Below are 14,815 nucleotides of genomic sequence, written 5' to 3' on the forward strand. Positions count from 1 at the left end.
ATTCCGAATGGTAGTCATGCACCAACCCATTCGGCTAAGGCGGCGTCGTAGAATCGGGTTTTAAATACTTAGGATGGAGGAAAGAGTTTCAAAGAAATTTTGCTGAAAGCAGGAGACGAATCATTATCAAGTTTTATTTTTTTTTTCATTTTCATATGTCTGAATGCATTTTTATTCCATTGTGATTTGGGTTAAAATTGTTTTCATTAAGAAAACGGTTTTTGTCTTATCATTAAATGTTTTTAGAGGATTGAGATGATTTTATAAAATCTTACGGATTTCGAACGGGTTTTAATCATAAAAGATTGTTTAATACTGCATGAATACAAATTAATTTCTTGTTCTCAGTAAAACCTAGAAATTACCCACAAGGCTGAAGAGTAAGTGCTATAGCTATGCATGTATGTAATAATCTACTCGTACTCGAGACGCGCAGGGCGTATACGTAATTTATTTTCTATGACTACCAAAAGTGCGCAACTAAATAAAGTGTGAAGGAAACATGAAAAATATAATCAAATTAAAAAACTAAAGAGAGATAGAGAAAATTAAAATATAATAAAAATTAAAGAAAAAAATTAAATAAAAAAATTTGAAAACATAATAAAATTAAACACAACTTGCAATGTAAAATAGATCAACGCAAAATTTCCAACACTCAAGCAAATTCACGCAAATAACCATAAAAACTAAAGGCAGTAAAGAGAGTAGAAGAACACAGCTACGCCTCATACAACCAACGAAGCAACGCACGTAGGTTTTTGCAAGAATTTAAGTATTTCCCACGTTTTACAGCTCAAGCTACTTTTTAATTGTTTAGTGTACGTTGTAGTTGTTTTAATACTAACTCCTCTTGGTTTTTGCGCTCCACTGTGTAGGTGTGTACGTGTGTACGCGCCTTTGTGCGTATTTGTGTCAAGTTAGAAGTTAAACAACAGCGACCGCACGTAGTTTAACACTCTGATTCCATGCACAGTGTGGCTTAGAAAAAATGATTAAGAATACAAAGTGAGTAAATAACAAAAAAGAAAAAAAAAACGAAAAAATATAAAAAAAGCAAATAGCAAAATAATGCACGTAATGCAAAAGAGGAACCACAGGACGGAAGCGAGTTCGTGCCACAGGAATTAAGGAATCTGCGCATGCGCACGCAAGCTTTCCCTTTAATGTGAGAATGTAAATCTGCAACGCACAGCAAAGTAGACTACCCGTATTACAAACGACCACACGCAGAATATAGCGGTACAGAGCATAAAAGCAAATGCAAAAAACTTTTAGTTTCAGTTAAAAGCGCTTAAGTAAGCGAGGAGAAGAGGCAGCAATGCAAGATGTGGCGGTATTTCAGCTCATTTCCAGCGAGTACAGACAAGAGATACTTTTTTTTCGACATTTAACTGGAATTTCAAAAGGGGTACTTACTTTGCAAAGCAGCAGCTATTTCCTGGCTTAAACACACATGCATATATACAGGCATATATATATATACATATACATAAATACATATATACATATATATGCATGTGTGTAGTTTGTAGCTCCACCAAGCACATCTTAGTTGCAACCACATCGTTTGACCAACAGCAACGCAACACCCTAACTGCATAGAAGTAGCGTTTCGCAGCCGTCTGACAATCTGTGGCAACCAGTCGCAGCTCTTTGCAACTTACTTATACGTATACACTTCCATATGCACTTGCACATAGCTATCACCAGGTATAAGTAAGTATAAGTGCAGGTGCAGCTGCTGCCGGCTTGCTGGTGGCACTGATACTGGTACTGAACTGCGCCAGCTGGTGGTTGATTGCGATAGCGCGCTGAGTTACTATTACCCACTTAATTGTTGCCATTTGCAGTTCGCGGTTGCTGCTGTGCTGTGGCCTTAGAGCAGCTTAAGTGGGTTTAGAGAAATTTCGGAGCTCAAGTGCACTGAGAGAAACTATGCAATTAGGCAAGCTGAGGTAGGAAAAATTCATTCATTCCGCAATATGCGGAAAATGTTGTGGTTACTTATAAGAAATCGCGTTATTGGCAAATCAAAAGCTAGCAGCAGTGATACTTTATTATTTTTGTTTTGCGTAAACGATGGCTTAGAATGCTTTTGGACCCAAGTGCCATTACCAGAGTTTATAATTTTAATATAGCAAAACTTAATTTCTATGAAGGCATTGACTACTTTGGAAGTACAAGCACCTGGATATATTTTTAGTAGTATTACACTGTTCAACAAATTTTGTATTTATTTTTTTGTTTTTCAAATAACAAGGCTTATAATAAAAAGGACGAAGAATTGAAACCAAATACAGTTACTTTTTGCGTCATTAATTTTTTTTTACTGTTATTATTTTTTGCCACAAAATTTTGTTTGGTGTCAAAGTTTTTCTCTTTCTAAGGATGAAACGGCATAAGAAATTCCAATATTCTTTCATTATACTGCACAACAAAAACAATTTTTTTTAAATAACAAGGCTTCTAATAAAAAGGATCAAGAAATAAAATCAAATACCGTTATTTTTTTACAACTCAATTTTTTTGGGCCTCAACATTGTTCCCTTTCTAAGGATAAAAAGTCATAAAAAACAAAAATATTTTTTCATTACACTGCACAACAAAATAATTTTTTTTGTTTTTCAAAATAACAAGGCTCATAATAAAAGGACTAAAAAATAATATCAGATACCGTTATTTTTTTACCAAAAAAATTCTTTCACCGTAATTATTTTTTACCACTAAATTTTTCTCTTCTATGGATGAAACGGCATAAAAAATAACAATATTGTTTCATTACACTGTGCAACAAAATAATTTTTTGTTTGTTTTCAAAATAAAAAAGGCTCATAATAAAAAAGACCAAGGAATAATATCAAATGCCATTAATAATTTACTTCTAAATTTTTTAGGATAAAACGACAGAACAATATAAAAATATTTTTCAATACACTGCACAAGAAAATCATTTTTTGTTTTTCAAAATAACAAGGTTTATAATAAAAGAACTAAAAAATAATATCAGATAGCATTATTTTTTATCACAAAATTTTTTTACCGCTACTAAATAGTTTTTGCCACTAATTTTTTTAAGGGTCAAACAAATTTATAGAAATATTTTTACCATTTAATTTTTTTTAGCGTCAAAATTTGCCTCTTTCTTAGTGTGAAACGTCATAAAAAATAGCAATATAAAAATATGTTTATTTAAAAAAAATTAATTTTCAATATTTTTCAATACGCTGCCCAACAATTTTCAATTTTCTTTTGTTTTCAAAATAAAAAGGCTGGTATTAAAAATAACCAAAAAAATATCTGATACCGTTCTTGCTTTATCCCTCAATATTTTTCGTTGCATGACAAAATCTTTTTTGTTTTTTTGCTTTTATATGCTCTTTGCGTCAGAAATGGCGAAAAACCTTTATATATAATAATATATAATAGTATATATATAATTGACGCGTACACCCTTTTTGGGTGTTTGGCCGAGCTCCTCCTCCTATTTGTGGTGTGCGTCTTGATGTTGTTCCACAAATGGATGGACCTACAGTTTCAAGCCGACTCCGAACGGCAGATATTTTTATGAGGAACTTTTCATGGCAGATATACACTCGGAAATTTGCTATTGCCTGCCGAGGGGCGACCGCTTTTAGAAAAATGTTTTTCTTAATTTTGGTGCTTTCACCGAGATTCGGATTAGTCTCGCACCAACCCATTCGGCTACGGCGGTCGCCAGACGAAAAACATTTACCCTTTTTAAATTTTCATAGAAACTATTGGCCCGAAAATAATCAAATTCTTAGACTTTGAGCAAACTTTTATTTTCTTCTTGATTGGCGCGAAAACCCTTTACGCGATTTTAGCTTTATTTTTGCTTTATATTTTCAGAGGACTTTTTTTAATCGCTGATCCACTTCATGAGTCCTGCAGAATTGATTCCGATTATTGACTCTCGCCCCAGTGGGGGAACTGCTCATCCACAGTTGGCCGATTCATTGACAATTTCATTCCATTCAACCAACAGTGTCCTGGAACCCACATAAGTACGAGCTTATTCTGTCTTGCAACAGGATTAAACTTCTTCTTAAATTCTTCAACAATCTTTGAAGTTTGTTTTGCGCTCTTCAGAGCCTTTAGTGCAGTCACTAAAGACTTGAATACGTTTCCCTTTCAGAATGGCAAAAATCCCCATTTGGAAAACAGTTACCTTTAGTGCAGACTGACTGTCATTGAAAACTCCAATCTGTTTCCCGCTCCATCTCATCTAAGTTTTTCATTCTGCTACTTTGAGAATGGCAAAAATTTGCGTTTGGAAAACAGTTGTCATTCCGCCCTATTACTCTCGTTTAAATACCATCTGGCTCTAGAACCTATTTCATTCTTGGACCCATCGGTAAAAAAATATCCGTTAAACCGCTTTGAATGCGCTCTGGATTACTCCATTACTCACAGAATGGATGTTTGACATCAAATTTTCTTCCATATCGTTAAAAAAAATATTTTCACATCTCTCGAAAGAGCTTTAATGTTTAAGTGTAAAGAATATAAGACCACTCTGAGAACCATATGTTTGTATGTCACGCTTTACAGACAGAAAACTTACTTATAAAAAGTGGTCACTACTGTGCGTCTTTTACTACTTAAGCTGCCTTCCGAAATAATTCAGAAGGATTTCAATCGCTGAATGGTTTACGGTTTTTGCGCTGTATGTACTCAGCAGTGGAGTAGTTCTAAGCGGCTATAAGATGTACGAACAAGGCGAATGCGATGCTCAACTCTATAAAGGTTGATTTGTTAGAAGTTTTTGATATGATAATTTTCGTTTTTTTCAGACAGCCTTAGACTAATAAGCCCCACAAAATAAGAAAGAAATAATTTCGATAAATTTTGCTGTGTTTTGCTTATAAAAAAAGAAACTTGCGCTCTTATTGAATAACCCTGTTTGTGGTATCCTTAGCGAATTCCCGCTTTCCTGCAGGAACAGATCTGCCATACACGGCATTAGCCTTACGCAACCTACGTAGGGGAATTTTTCCGACTAGGATTTGCGCGTTTACAAATAAACAACAAAATATGGAAAATAGAACTGGCACGGAGAGAAAGTGACGCTGAAAATTTTATAGAATTATGAAAAAATGCTTAAATTGTGAAACAAAGAAAAATTTCAGTTGACAGCTGCGCGAAGGGAAACGCGGAATATAAATAAACCGGTGGAGATACTTGCACGCAAAGGATTTGGACAATATATGTATATATATACATGTATACTATGTGTGTGTATGTGTAAGTAGGTGTACATGCACGTATTTGTGCGGTTACCTTTTCACGTATGCGCGCAAAATAATGGCAAGGTAGCGGATTATACTAAGCGAAAGTATTTCACTCACTTTTTTCAACATTTTCATTTAAGCGTTTTTTCGCTTTCTTTCATTTCTCTGCATTCTGTCTTCCTTTGTTTTGCGGTTTTCTAAATGAAGACTCTTATGGCAACGTTAAAAAGCGATTTTTACTCGACTTTACTCAGCTTCCCGATTTTATTATGTGCGTGTAAAAGCATATGCGCAAAAAGTGTGGCTGGGCAAACGTGATTTTATTTTATGTGCAGGTTTGTGTGTACACCTGTGTGCAGAAAAATAGCAACGCAACATATTTAAGGTTCTAAGAATTAATTTATTTTTATTAAATTTTATTTTATTAAAAAACAAGGTTGGTATGTACACTTGTGTGCAGAAAAATATCACTGCGACATGTTTTAAGGTTTTGAATATAAATTTTGTTAATTTAATTTTCTTTTTATTTAAAAAAAGGTTGGTATGTACACCAGTGTGCAGAAAAAACGCAACGCGACGTATTTAAAGCTTTTGAATATAAATTTTGTTAATTTAGTTTCCTTTTTATTTAAAAACAAAGTTTGTATATACATCTGTGTGCAGAAAAATAGCAACGCAACAAGTTTTTAAGTTTTGAGTATACATTTCCTTAATTTAATTTGCTTTTTCCTTAAAAAAATGGTTGGTATGTACACCTGTGTGGAGAAAAATAGTAGCGCAGCATATTTTAAGGTTCTGAGAATTAATTAATTTTTATTTAATTTTTTTTATTTAAAAAAATGGTTTGTATACACACCTGTGCGCAGAAAAATAGCCACGCAATATAATTTAAGGTTTTGAGTATAAATTTTTTTAATTCAATTTTTTTTATTTAAAAAAAAAGTTTGTATTGTATGTACACCTGTGTGCAAAAGAATAGCAACGCAACATATTTTAAGGTTAAGAGAACTAGTTTATTTTTATTTAATTTTTTTTCTTTAATGAAAAAGGTTGGTATGTACACCTGTGTGCAGAAAAATAGCCACGCAATATAATTTAAGGTTCTGAGTATAAATTGATTTAATTACAATTTTTTTATTTAAAAAAAAAGTTTGTATGTATACCTGTGTGCATATTTTAAAGTTTTGAGTAAAATCTTTTTTTATTTCATTTTTTATAAAAACAGATTTCGTACTACAACGGAAAACATTGTTTAATACCTTGTACAAACTTTTTAAATTGTCCAGAAAATTTCAAACTTTTTAATCAGAATTTGTAGAGAGATTCTGGGTATGCAATTTCATAGCCCATTCAATTTGGGTACAATATTGTGCCAGTTTCGAGGCAGTTGCTCATCTTTTCATTAGTAGGTGTTTTTATGTGGCGGGTCCCAAACCCACCGCTCAGCCAGATATCCTGGCCTGTTTCGCTTTCTCACATTAGCTTGCTCTCAAACGGATGTTCGGAAGCTGCCTAGAGGATACTTGAGCGAAGTAGCGAACTGCCTGAACCGTATGCAGAAGAATCGTCTTGGGCACTACCAAGTGAATAGCGCTCAGAGACTTTCCCCATTTGCGTGGACCTCTACACAGAGAACCATCGTCCTTTTGTTCTATCCTAAAGAGAGGTGACTTCACGAATTGCGCCAACTATCGAGGGATCAGCCTTATCGCTATTACATATCAAATTCTATCCTGCCTGCTATGCGATGAACTGAAACCTAACATCCAATCCCTATTGGGCCGTTTGCAGACCTGGTCGATCTACCGTCGACCAAATATTCACACTGCGGCAGATCGTGGAAAGAGCCCATGAGAATCAAGTTGTTACGTCTACTACAAGGCAGTATTTGATGGCCCGAATTACAATCAACTATATCGCATAATGTCTGAGTTCGATATCCCCGCTAACGTGATACGGCTGTGAAGAATGACGTTGAACAGCACTCAAAGCTGTGCCAAGATAGGAAAAGACCGCTCCGAACCTTTTGATACCGTTTGAGGTTTCAGGCAAGGTCTCTGGAGGGTATGGTTCTCAGAGCGGAGGTAGAACGAAACGGAACTTTTTTTATAAAATTGTTAAGCTCCTTACGTATGCTGACATCGACATCATCTATCATACAAAACGGGATGTCGCATCCGCTTTTACGGCTAACGGAGTCCGGCGGTAAATGAGGGCAAAACAAAGTATATGCTGCATTCTGCAGAGAGTCCCGGCGTCCTTGAGCTACAGGTTGAAGATAATAACTGTAAAATCGTTGTGATCACAGACTTCATTTATCTTGGTTCCGCTATTACCAGCAACGACGATGTCAACCTTTTTGTTTTTTTTTTTGGACGCAGGTGGGATGTCAGAACCATCTCAGAGGTACCGTCACCCTCCCACTAATACTGTAATAATCCTCCACCTCGGCTGATTCTACCGCATTTATGTCCGAAGACACAACTAGTACCTGCGTCCAATTATTGTTTATAGGTGGTTTCAAAGTATAGGAGATATCGGAAAAGTTGCAGTAGTATTAGCCGACGTCAGCCTTGAAATCAAGCGACGGATAACTCTTTCCAACTTTGGGCTAAGTGTGCAATTGAGTAGCAAAGCCCTCTCTCGACGAACGAAAACAACACTCTACAAGACACTCACCATCCCGGTCTTTTTCTATGGCGATGTAGCTTGGACAGTCAAATATTCAGATGCAGTCGTTCTCGGTGTTTTCAAGAGGAAAGTACTTAGCAAGATTTTTGGCCCTAATGCCATAGAAGACGGTTACTGCATTCGAATGGACTACGAGCTGTATGAGGTGAACGGGTCATGTCGTCCTTATGGGAGGAACTGCTCCGGAGAAGAAGATGTGCAGAAAACAGAGATACCTGGTGAGATATTATTCGCCAGGCTATAACTCGGTAACGGGTTGCTACGGCCAATTAAATAAGTAAGTAAGTATTGTAAAATGCCAGTTTCAAGTAGCTCAAGGCTCGCATTATTTTTTTAAATTTTTGTTTTTGACAAATTGTATTTTTTTTTCATTTCAGACAGGGTAGGAGATTAGCCTGCCGCTTTCAGTCCTAAGTAGTGGGAATGCCCACCTATCGTTGCTTAGGAACAACGCCTTCTTACTGCTTGCAGGCCCATCTGTGTGTCACACTTTTCTGGCAGAAGGATTGCAAAGATGGTTGAAGTCTTCGCTAATGGGGCGCGGCTGTGCTATTACCGCGGCTGCCCGCTTGCTCTTGCTGGCGCCACTGTTGCAGTGTGTTACTGTGTGTTTTTCTTTGTTTTTGCAATGCAAATAATGCGCTGACTATTGTGCGGGAGTAACGATTGAAAGGATAAGTTTTTGGAGTTGAGGAATAACATGTTTTTTTCTTTTCTTTAGAAACAGGGAAAGAAGATAAATTTTGAAAATGCGAGGACCGTGCTTTACTTGGGATTCGAACCCCCAACCTCTGGGATGACAGGCTAGTGCACTTTCACTAGACCAACGAGGCCCCATTTGCTTATAAATGGAGAAAATGACAGTACAAAATGAAGCTGTCAAAAATTTACGCGGGCTACTTCAAATTTCGCATTAAATCTCATTGGCTATAAAACGCGTACATGAAATTTTTCTAAAAATTCTGATTAAAAATTGTAAACTTTTGATGAAATTTTTCTGAATCCTTTTAAATTTTGCACAAAGTTCGAAACCTTTTCTGAAACTCTTGTAAAAAAAACAAAATTCATTTTAAATTTCGGTAAATATTTTATGATATTTTTTTTTGATTTTCCACAAGTTTTGAAACTTCAAGTTACTATATTTTTGTAAAAAATAAAAATAAAAATTTAATATTGTAAAATTTTAAGTTTTCATAAACATTTTTGTAATTTTTTAAATTAAATTTTGTTAAACATTTTCTGATTTTTGTTTTTTAAGTTTGCAAAAATTTTAAAATTTTAAGCTACAATATTTTTGTAAAAAATAAAAAAAAATTAAATAAAAGTTTAAATTTTCGTAAACATTTTGTAATTTTTCAAATTAAATTTTGTTAAACGTTTTCTGATTTTTGTTTTTAAATTTTGCATAAATTTTGAAATTTTAAGCTACAATATTTTTGCAAAACAAAATTTAATAAAGTTTTAATTTTTGATGAATATTTTTTAACTTCTTTTTTTTAATTTACAGAAATTTTGAAGCTTTGAGTTACTATATTTTCTTTAAAACAAAAAAATAAAATAAAATGAAGTTTTAAATTTTCATAACCATTTTTGTAATTTTTTATTATTTAACATTTTCTCGTTTTTTTAATTTTAAAAATTAAAGTTACTATACTCTCTTTAAGAATAAAAAACAATAAAGTTTTTAATTTTCATAAAAAGTTTTAAAATTTTCCAAATAAAATTTTGATAAACATTTTAAGAATTTTGTTTTAATTTTGTACAAATTTTGAAACTTTAAAATACTATATTTTCTTTAAAAATAAAACAAATAAAGTCTTTAACTTTCATAAACATTTATGTAATTTTTCAAATTAAATTTTGATAAACATGTTTTTATTTTTTTTTAATTTTGAAACTTTAAGCTGGTTGGAGTGCCACATAGACCACAAGTTGGGTCCGTTGTGTTGCCCTAGAGCTCATTATATTGTATGATTTCCCCACCTAATCGAGATTTTTATTATAGATTTTGGTCAAAGATATTAATTCGTTTCGAGAATTTGATGAGAGATTCGATTCTCAGGTCCGAGAGTACTGAAAGATTGTCAATTGTTGGAGAGCCTAGAAGAGCGAGTCGACTTCTGGCTAGACCGGGACAACTGCACAGCAAATGTCTGCTCGATACTTCCTCATCTTCGTCCTCGCAGTATCTGCACAGGTCGTTTTGAGGAACCCCGAGCCGACGTGCGTGAGTGCCCAAAAGGCAGTGGCTGGTGATAAGAGATATTATATGCCTTAGTTCGTGTTTCGAAAGACTTATAAGGGTTTTTGTCTGTTTCAGATTGTAGGATGGCCAGATTTGTCTGGTCGTAACGCAAGTAGTTTCCACTCGCCACCTCCGATCAGCAATGCTGTGAAATTCTCGATCAATGAGCAATTTACATGTTGAGAGCGGAATGTGGATTGTGGGTAAGTTACTAACATTTGATTGCGCAGCTCCAGCTCTTGTGAGCTCATCAGCTTTGCAGTTACCTTCGAATCCACTGTGACCCGGTATCCAGATAACTTGGACAGAATTCTGAACACTTATCTCGTTAAGAGATAAGAGACAGGATCGAACCACATCTGAGTGGGTATAAGAGGAGCTGAGTGCTCGAACGGCCGCTTGACTGTCGGTGAAAAAGCGGATATCCTCTAGTGATATTCTATTTTCTAAGAGAGTTTTCGCAGCATACCAGATAGCGCATACTTCCGCTTGGAATACGCTACAGTAGTCGGGTAATCTAAATGATAGATTGATGTGAGGGGAATTGGAAAAGATTCCAAATCCCACTTTACCGTCTTGTTTTGAACCATCTGTATATACATATAATCAGAGGGCCATCGATTTCGGTAAGATTTGTCTTCCATTCTTCCCTGGTTGGGAGTGAACAGGAGAATAGCAAGGGTGGTGATGGAAGACTTACATGATAGTCTATGTCGGAAGAGATAACAGTGTTCCTGTTCAGTATGGCCGAATGGCCAAGATACTTATTCCATTTCGATATAGCATTCATGCGTGTCGCTGCTTTCGCTGCAATCCCTTTGCCAGCTAGATCGATAGAGAACAAGTGCAGCAACGTATTTAGAGCCTTAGTAGGTGTTGTACTTAAGCATCCTGTTATCAGGAGGCAGGCTGTTCTTTGAACTCGATCAATTGTGGCTACTCTACACCGTTTTTCGAGTGCTGTCCACCATACAACCACACCGTAGAAGAGTATCGGTTTGATGATCGAGGTATATATCCAATAAATGATCCGAGGTGAAAAACCCCAGGTTTTGCCTATAGCTTTCTTACAAGTATAAAGAGCTATGAAAGCTTTTTTACATCTGTTTTCGATGTTCAATTTCCAACTCAACTTCCTATCTAGAATAACTCCTAGATATTTAGCTGAATCAGGTAGGAGTAATGATTCCCCTTTTAAGGTTATTGTTTGCAGTGGAGGAGATTGTTGTTTCCTATTGAAGAGAACAAGATCGGTCTTTGCTGGATTCGCATTTAGTCCGCATTCGGTGCACCATTTTGACAGAATATTGATTGAGCGTTGCATGAGCTCAGTGAGGGTATTCAGGTGTTTGCCTGACACGCAGAGAGCAATATCATCTGCATAGGCTACAACCTGCAGCCTGCTTTTTCGAAATTTCGAAGCAAACTGTTTACAGCGAGATTCCAGAGAAGGGGTGAAAGTACTCCGCCTTGAGGAGTGCCTTTGACGGCGTACATTCTCATGCGGCTTAACCCAAGCTCTGAAGTGATTATTCTATTTTGGAGCATTTGTTCGATCATCTTTCGGATGGAGTAATTAATACCCAATTTGGCAATTTCAGACAGAATAGCGTTGGGTTCAATATTATTAAAAGCACCTTCTATGTCCATAAATGCGACAAGAGAGTACTCCTTATTGTGAAGGGAAGTTTCCACTGGTAGCACCAGTGAATGAAGTGCTGTTTCAGTCGATTTCCCTTTAGTGTAGGCATGTTGTGCCTCAGAGATCAACTTAGTATCAAGTTGGGTTTTGATTTGCTCATCTAAGACTTTTTCAAAAGCCTTTAAGCAAAAAGAGGTTAGGCTAATGGGCCTGAAGTCGTTTGGTTTGCAGTGTGAAGGCTTCCCCGTTTTCGGAATGAACACTACCTTCGATTCTTCCAAATTGTCGGAAGGTAAGAGAGATTTAAACACTTGTTAAAGATCCTTGTTAACCAAGGCAGTAGAATTTCCAGTCCTTCTTGAAGTTCTGCTGGAATGATGTTGTCAGGACCTGGTGATTTAAAGTTTTTAAAACTTAGTATCGCTGTAGGGATGCTATTAGAGCTGATAAGATCTGATCTGTTCCCATAATTACTCTGAAGAGTGCTGGGAAGTGCAGGTAAGTTGGCAACACAGCCTGGAAAGTGAGATTCTAGAAGTATTCTAAGAGTGTGGTCAGTTGAAGTAGTTCAAGTTCCATCTTGAGTCATGATAAAACTGGGAGAGACTGGGTTTGATGCAAGAATCTTGCGTAGTCTGCTTACTTCTGAAGTGTTCTCGAGCCCAATCGAGAGTTGACTTTTGTTGGTCGGACAGCTCCTCCTCAGGGGTTTTGCCGAACTTTTCCATAAGGAAAGTGGCACGTCTTCGATCTCTGTATCGACGGAGATGAGGAGGGATGGGTTTTCTGGAGACTTCTGTCCGACTTGTTTTCCCAGTTTCTGGCAAAACAGATTTGGTGATCATTTGGTTCTCCGCAACCGAGTCGGTTTTGGAGGAAGTAGAAGCCACAAGGGAGTGCGGTGGTGTCTCCTTGACGGTCTTACTCTTAGTGAGCACTTTAGCCACCGAAGGGGTGGTTTTTGACCCCGTCATAAGTTTGGTGGAGCCAAGAGGTCTTCCACGTCGGGAAGGAGTTTGTTGTGTTGTTTGTTTTTTGTTTATTGTTTTGTACATAATTTTGCGGTGCGGTCACTCAGCTGACGTGTCAGCAGTCGTGACCTGGGATTTAGATAGGGAAATAATGGGGTTCGCCACGCCAGAGCCCTATGCCGTGGTAAGTCGAATTGAAACTGGGGTGCGACAGGTGCCCCAGAGCCCGCATACTAGCGACTTAGCTCACCCTAAGCCATGCATCCCTCGGCGTGTGCTGTTCCACCTTGGATTGGTAGCCTTTGATATAAGGAAGTGGCCTTCTCCCCGTGAGTCCATGTTTGTTCCATTCTTATTAGCAGAGACAAGACCTACTAATACGAGTGGCTTCTCGCCTTCCACCGAAGTGGATATGGGTCACTACCAGCAATTATGGCAGTTACGGCACGCGTGCAGTAACACTGCACAGCATGTTGTTCCCCCTACCATAGTTGTTGGTTGACGAGAACTAGGCTGGTTCGCGAGTAGGCTTTTACCAAGGCTATGACCTACTTAACCACAGAAGATAACTGTGGCGTACCCTATCCACCACCTGGGACGCGCCGCAATAGGTGCCCAACCAAAGGGAAACTTTAAGCTACTATATTTTCTTTAAAAATAAAAAACAAAAAAAAAATAAGTTTCTAAATTTTGATATATATTTTTTTTTGCATTTTTTTTAATTTTGCATAAATTTTGTAACTTTAAACTACCATATTTTCTTAAAAAAAAAATAAATAAATTTTTGATTTTTCATAAACATTTTTGTAATTTTTCAAATTTTGGAACTTTTAGCTACTATGTTTGTGTAAAGTTAAAAAAAAATATTAAATAAAAGTAAACAATTAGTCCAAATTTTGCAATATGCGACAAACGCTGCTATCAGCAGTTTAGATTCTTATCGAAAAAAAAAAAAATAGGTTGCTCTAAAATAACTTAAAAGAATTTACATTGAGCAAATTTATGGTTTGAGGAACTCAAATGCATTACCACGCACCTAACCACCTATAAGCTATCTCAAATTGATTGCATATTTTTAGGGTATTGATGGCATATAACAATATGGTATGCGCGAAAAGTGCACAGAGTGGCTTCTGCTAGCCTTTCTCTCGCATTTGAAGCAAACAAAAAGTGCGTATCAAGGAAATTGCTTCATTAAAATTTTTATTTTTTCCCCGTTTCCATTTCACATTAGAAATTCACAAGCACATTCACATGGTAGCAAATAGACTTTGGCACTTACCTCGATTTGAAATTGCTGCATTTACGCCGTGCCACAGCAAACTGGCATGCAGGATACAACCAAGGCTAATTACAATTAAAATAGGGCAATTCATTCTGAATGCACTGTAGGAGCGTTGAGATGAAGAGGACGACGTAAACGACGACGACGATGACGATGACGATGCAGCTGTAGATGTAGATGTAGATGGAATAGCTGAAGTCGCTGGAGTTGACGGCAGCACCGAAGTGCAAGCCAAATGTGCGGCAGCTAAAGACGACGAGTCAGCGGACAATTGTGGCGCTGTAGCGCGTCGTCGGCTATGCAATTCTGGGTTTGCAATTGTTTTAGTGGCCTGAGTCGGTGTCTGTTTCCTAACGGCGGATTTGATAGCGTTATCGGTGGTGGTAGTGATGGTGGTGCTGGTTCTAGTGGTCTGGTAGTTGGTTGTGTGTGCAGCGTTCGCAGCAGCATATGCTTGCGCGCCACAACGTATGCTACGCGAAATTATGCGCATTGTTACAAAAATGGGTGCACACTTAGTTGTGAATACACTCAAATGTTGCTTTTGTTCGGGCGCGTAGCGTTTTTCTTGATTTTTTTTTTCGTTAATTATTTTTCGTGCTTTATTACCGTTCTATTTTTTGCCCGCCTTTTTTGTTCCTTTTGTTTTTTGTTGGAGCTCTATTGTTTGCTTTTGCATATACTCTATTCCCCTTTCTAGTCCGCTTTTTGTCGACAATTTTATAC

At 36.7% G+C, this 14,815-nt stretch overlaps 1 protein-coding gene across 1 annotated transcript; it reads right to left on the bottom strand.

The window, feature by feature from the left end:
- Positions 1–1,706: 1,706 nt before the first annotated feature.
- LOC129238569 (uncharacterized) lies at positions 1,707–14,582 on the bottom strand. The gene is made up of 2 exons (XM_054873644.1): positions 14,087–14,582; positions 1,707–1,888 (listed from the first exon to the last, which is right to left on the bottom strand). Exons 1-2 carry the CDS (start codon positions 14,580–14,582, stop codon positions 1,707–1,709), a joined length of 678 nt encoding a protein of 225 aa, XP_054729619.1.
- Between the last annotated feature and the right edge of the window lie 233 nt (positions 14,583–14,815).

The sequence above is a fragment of the Anastrepha obliqua genome, chromosome 1 (assembly GCF_027943255.1).
Source record: "Anastrepha obliqua isolate idAnaObli1 chromosome 1, idAnaObli1_1.0, whole genome shotgun sequence".
NCBI classification, from domain to species: Eukaryota; Metazoa; Arthropoda; class Insecta; order Diptera; family Tephritidae; genus Anastrepha; species Anastrepha obliqua.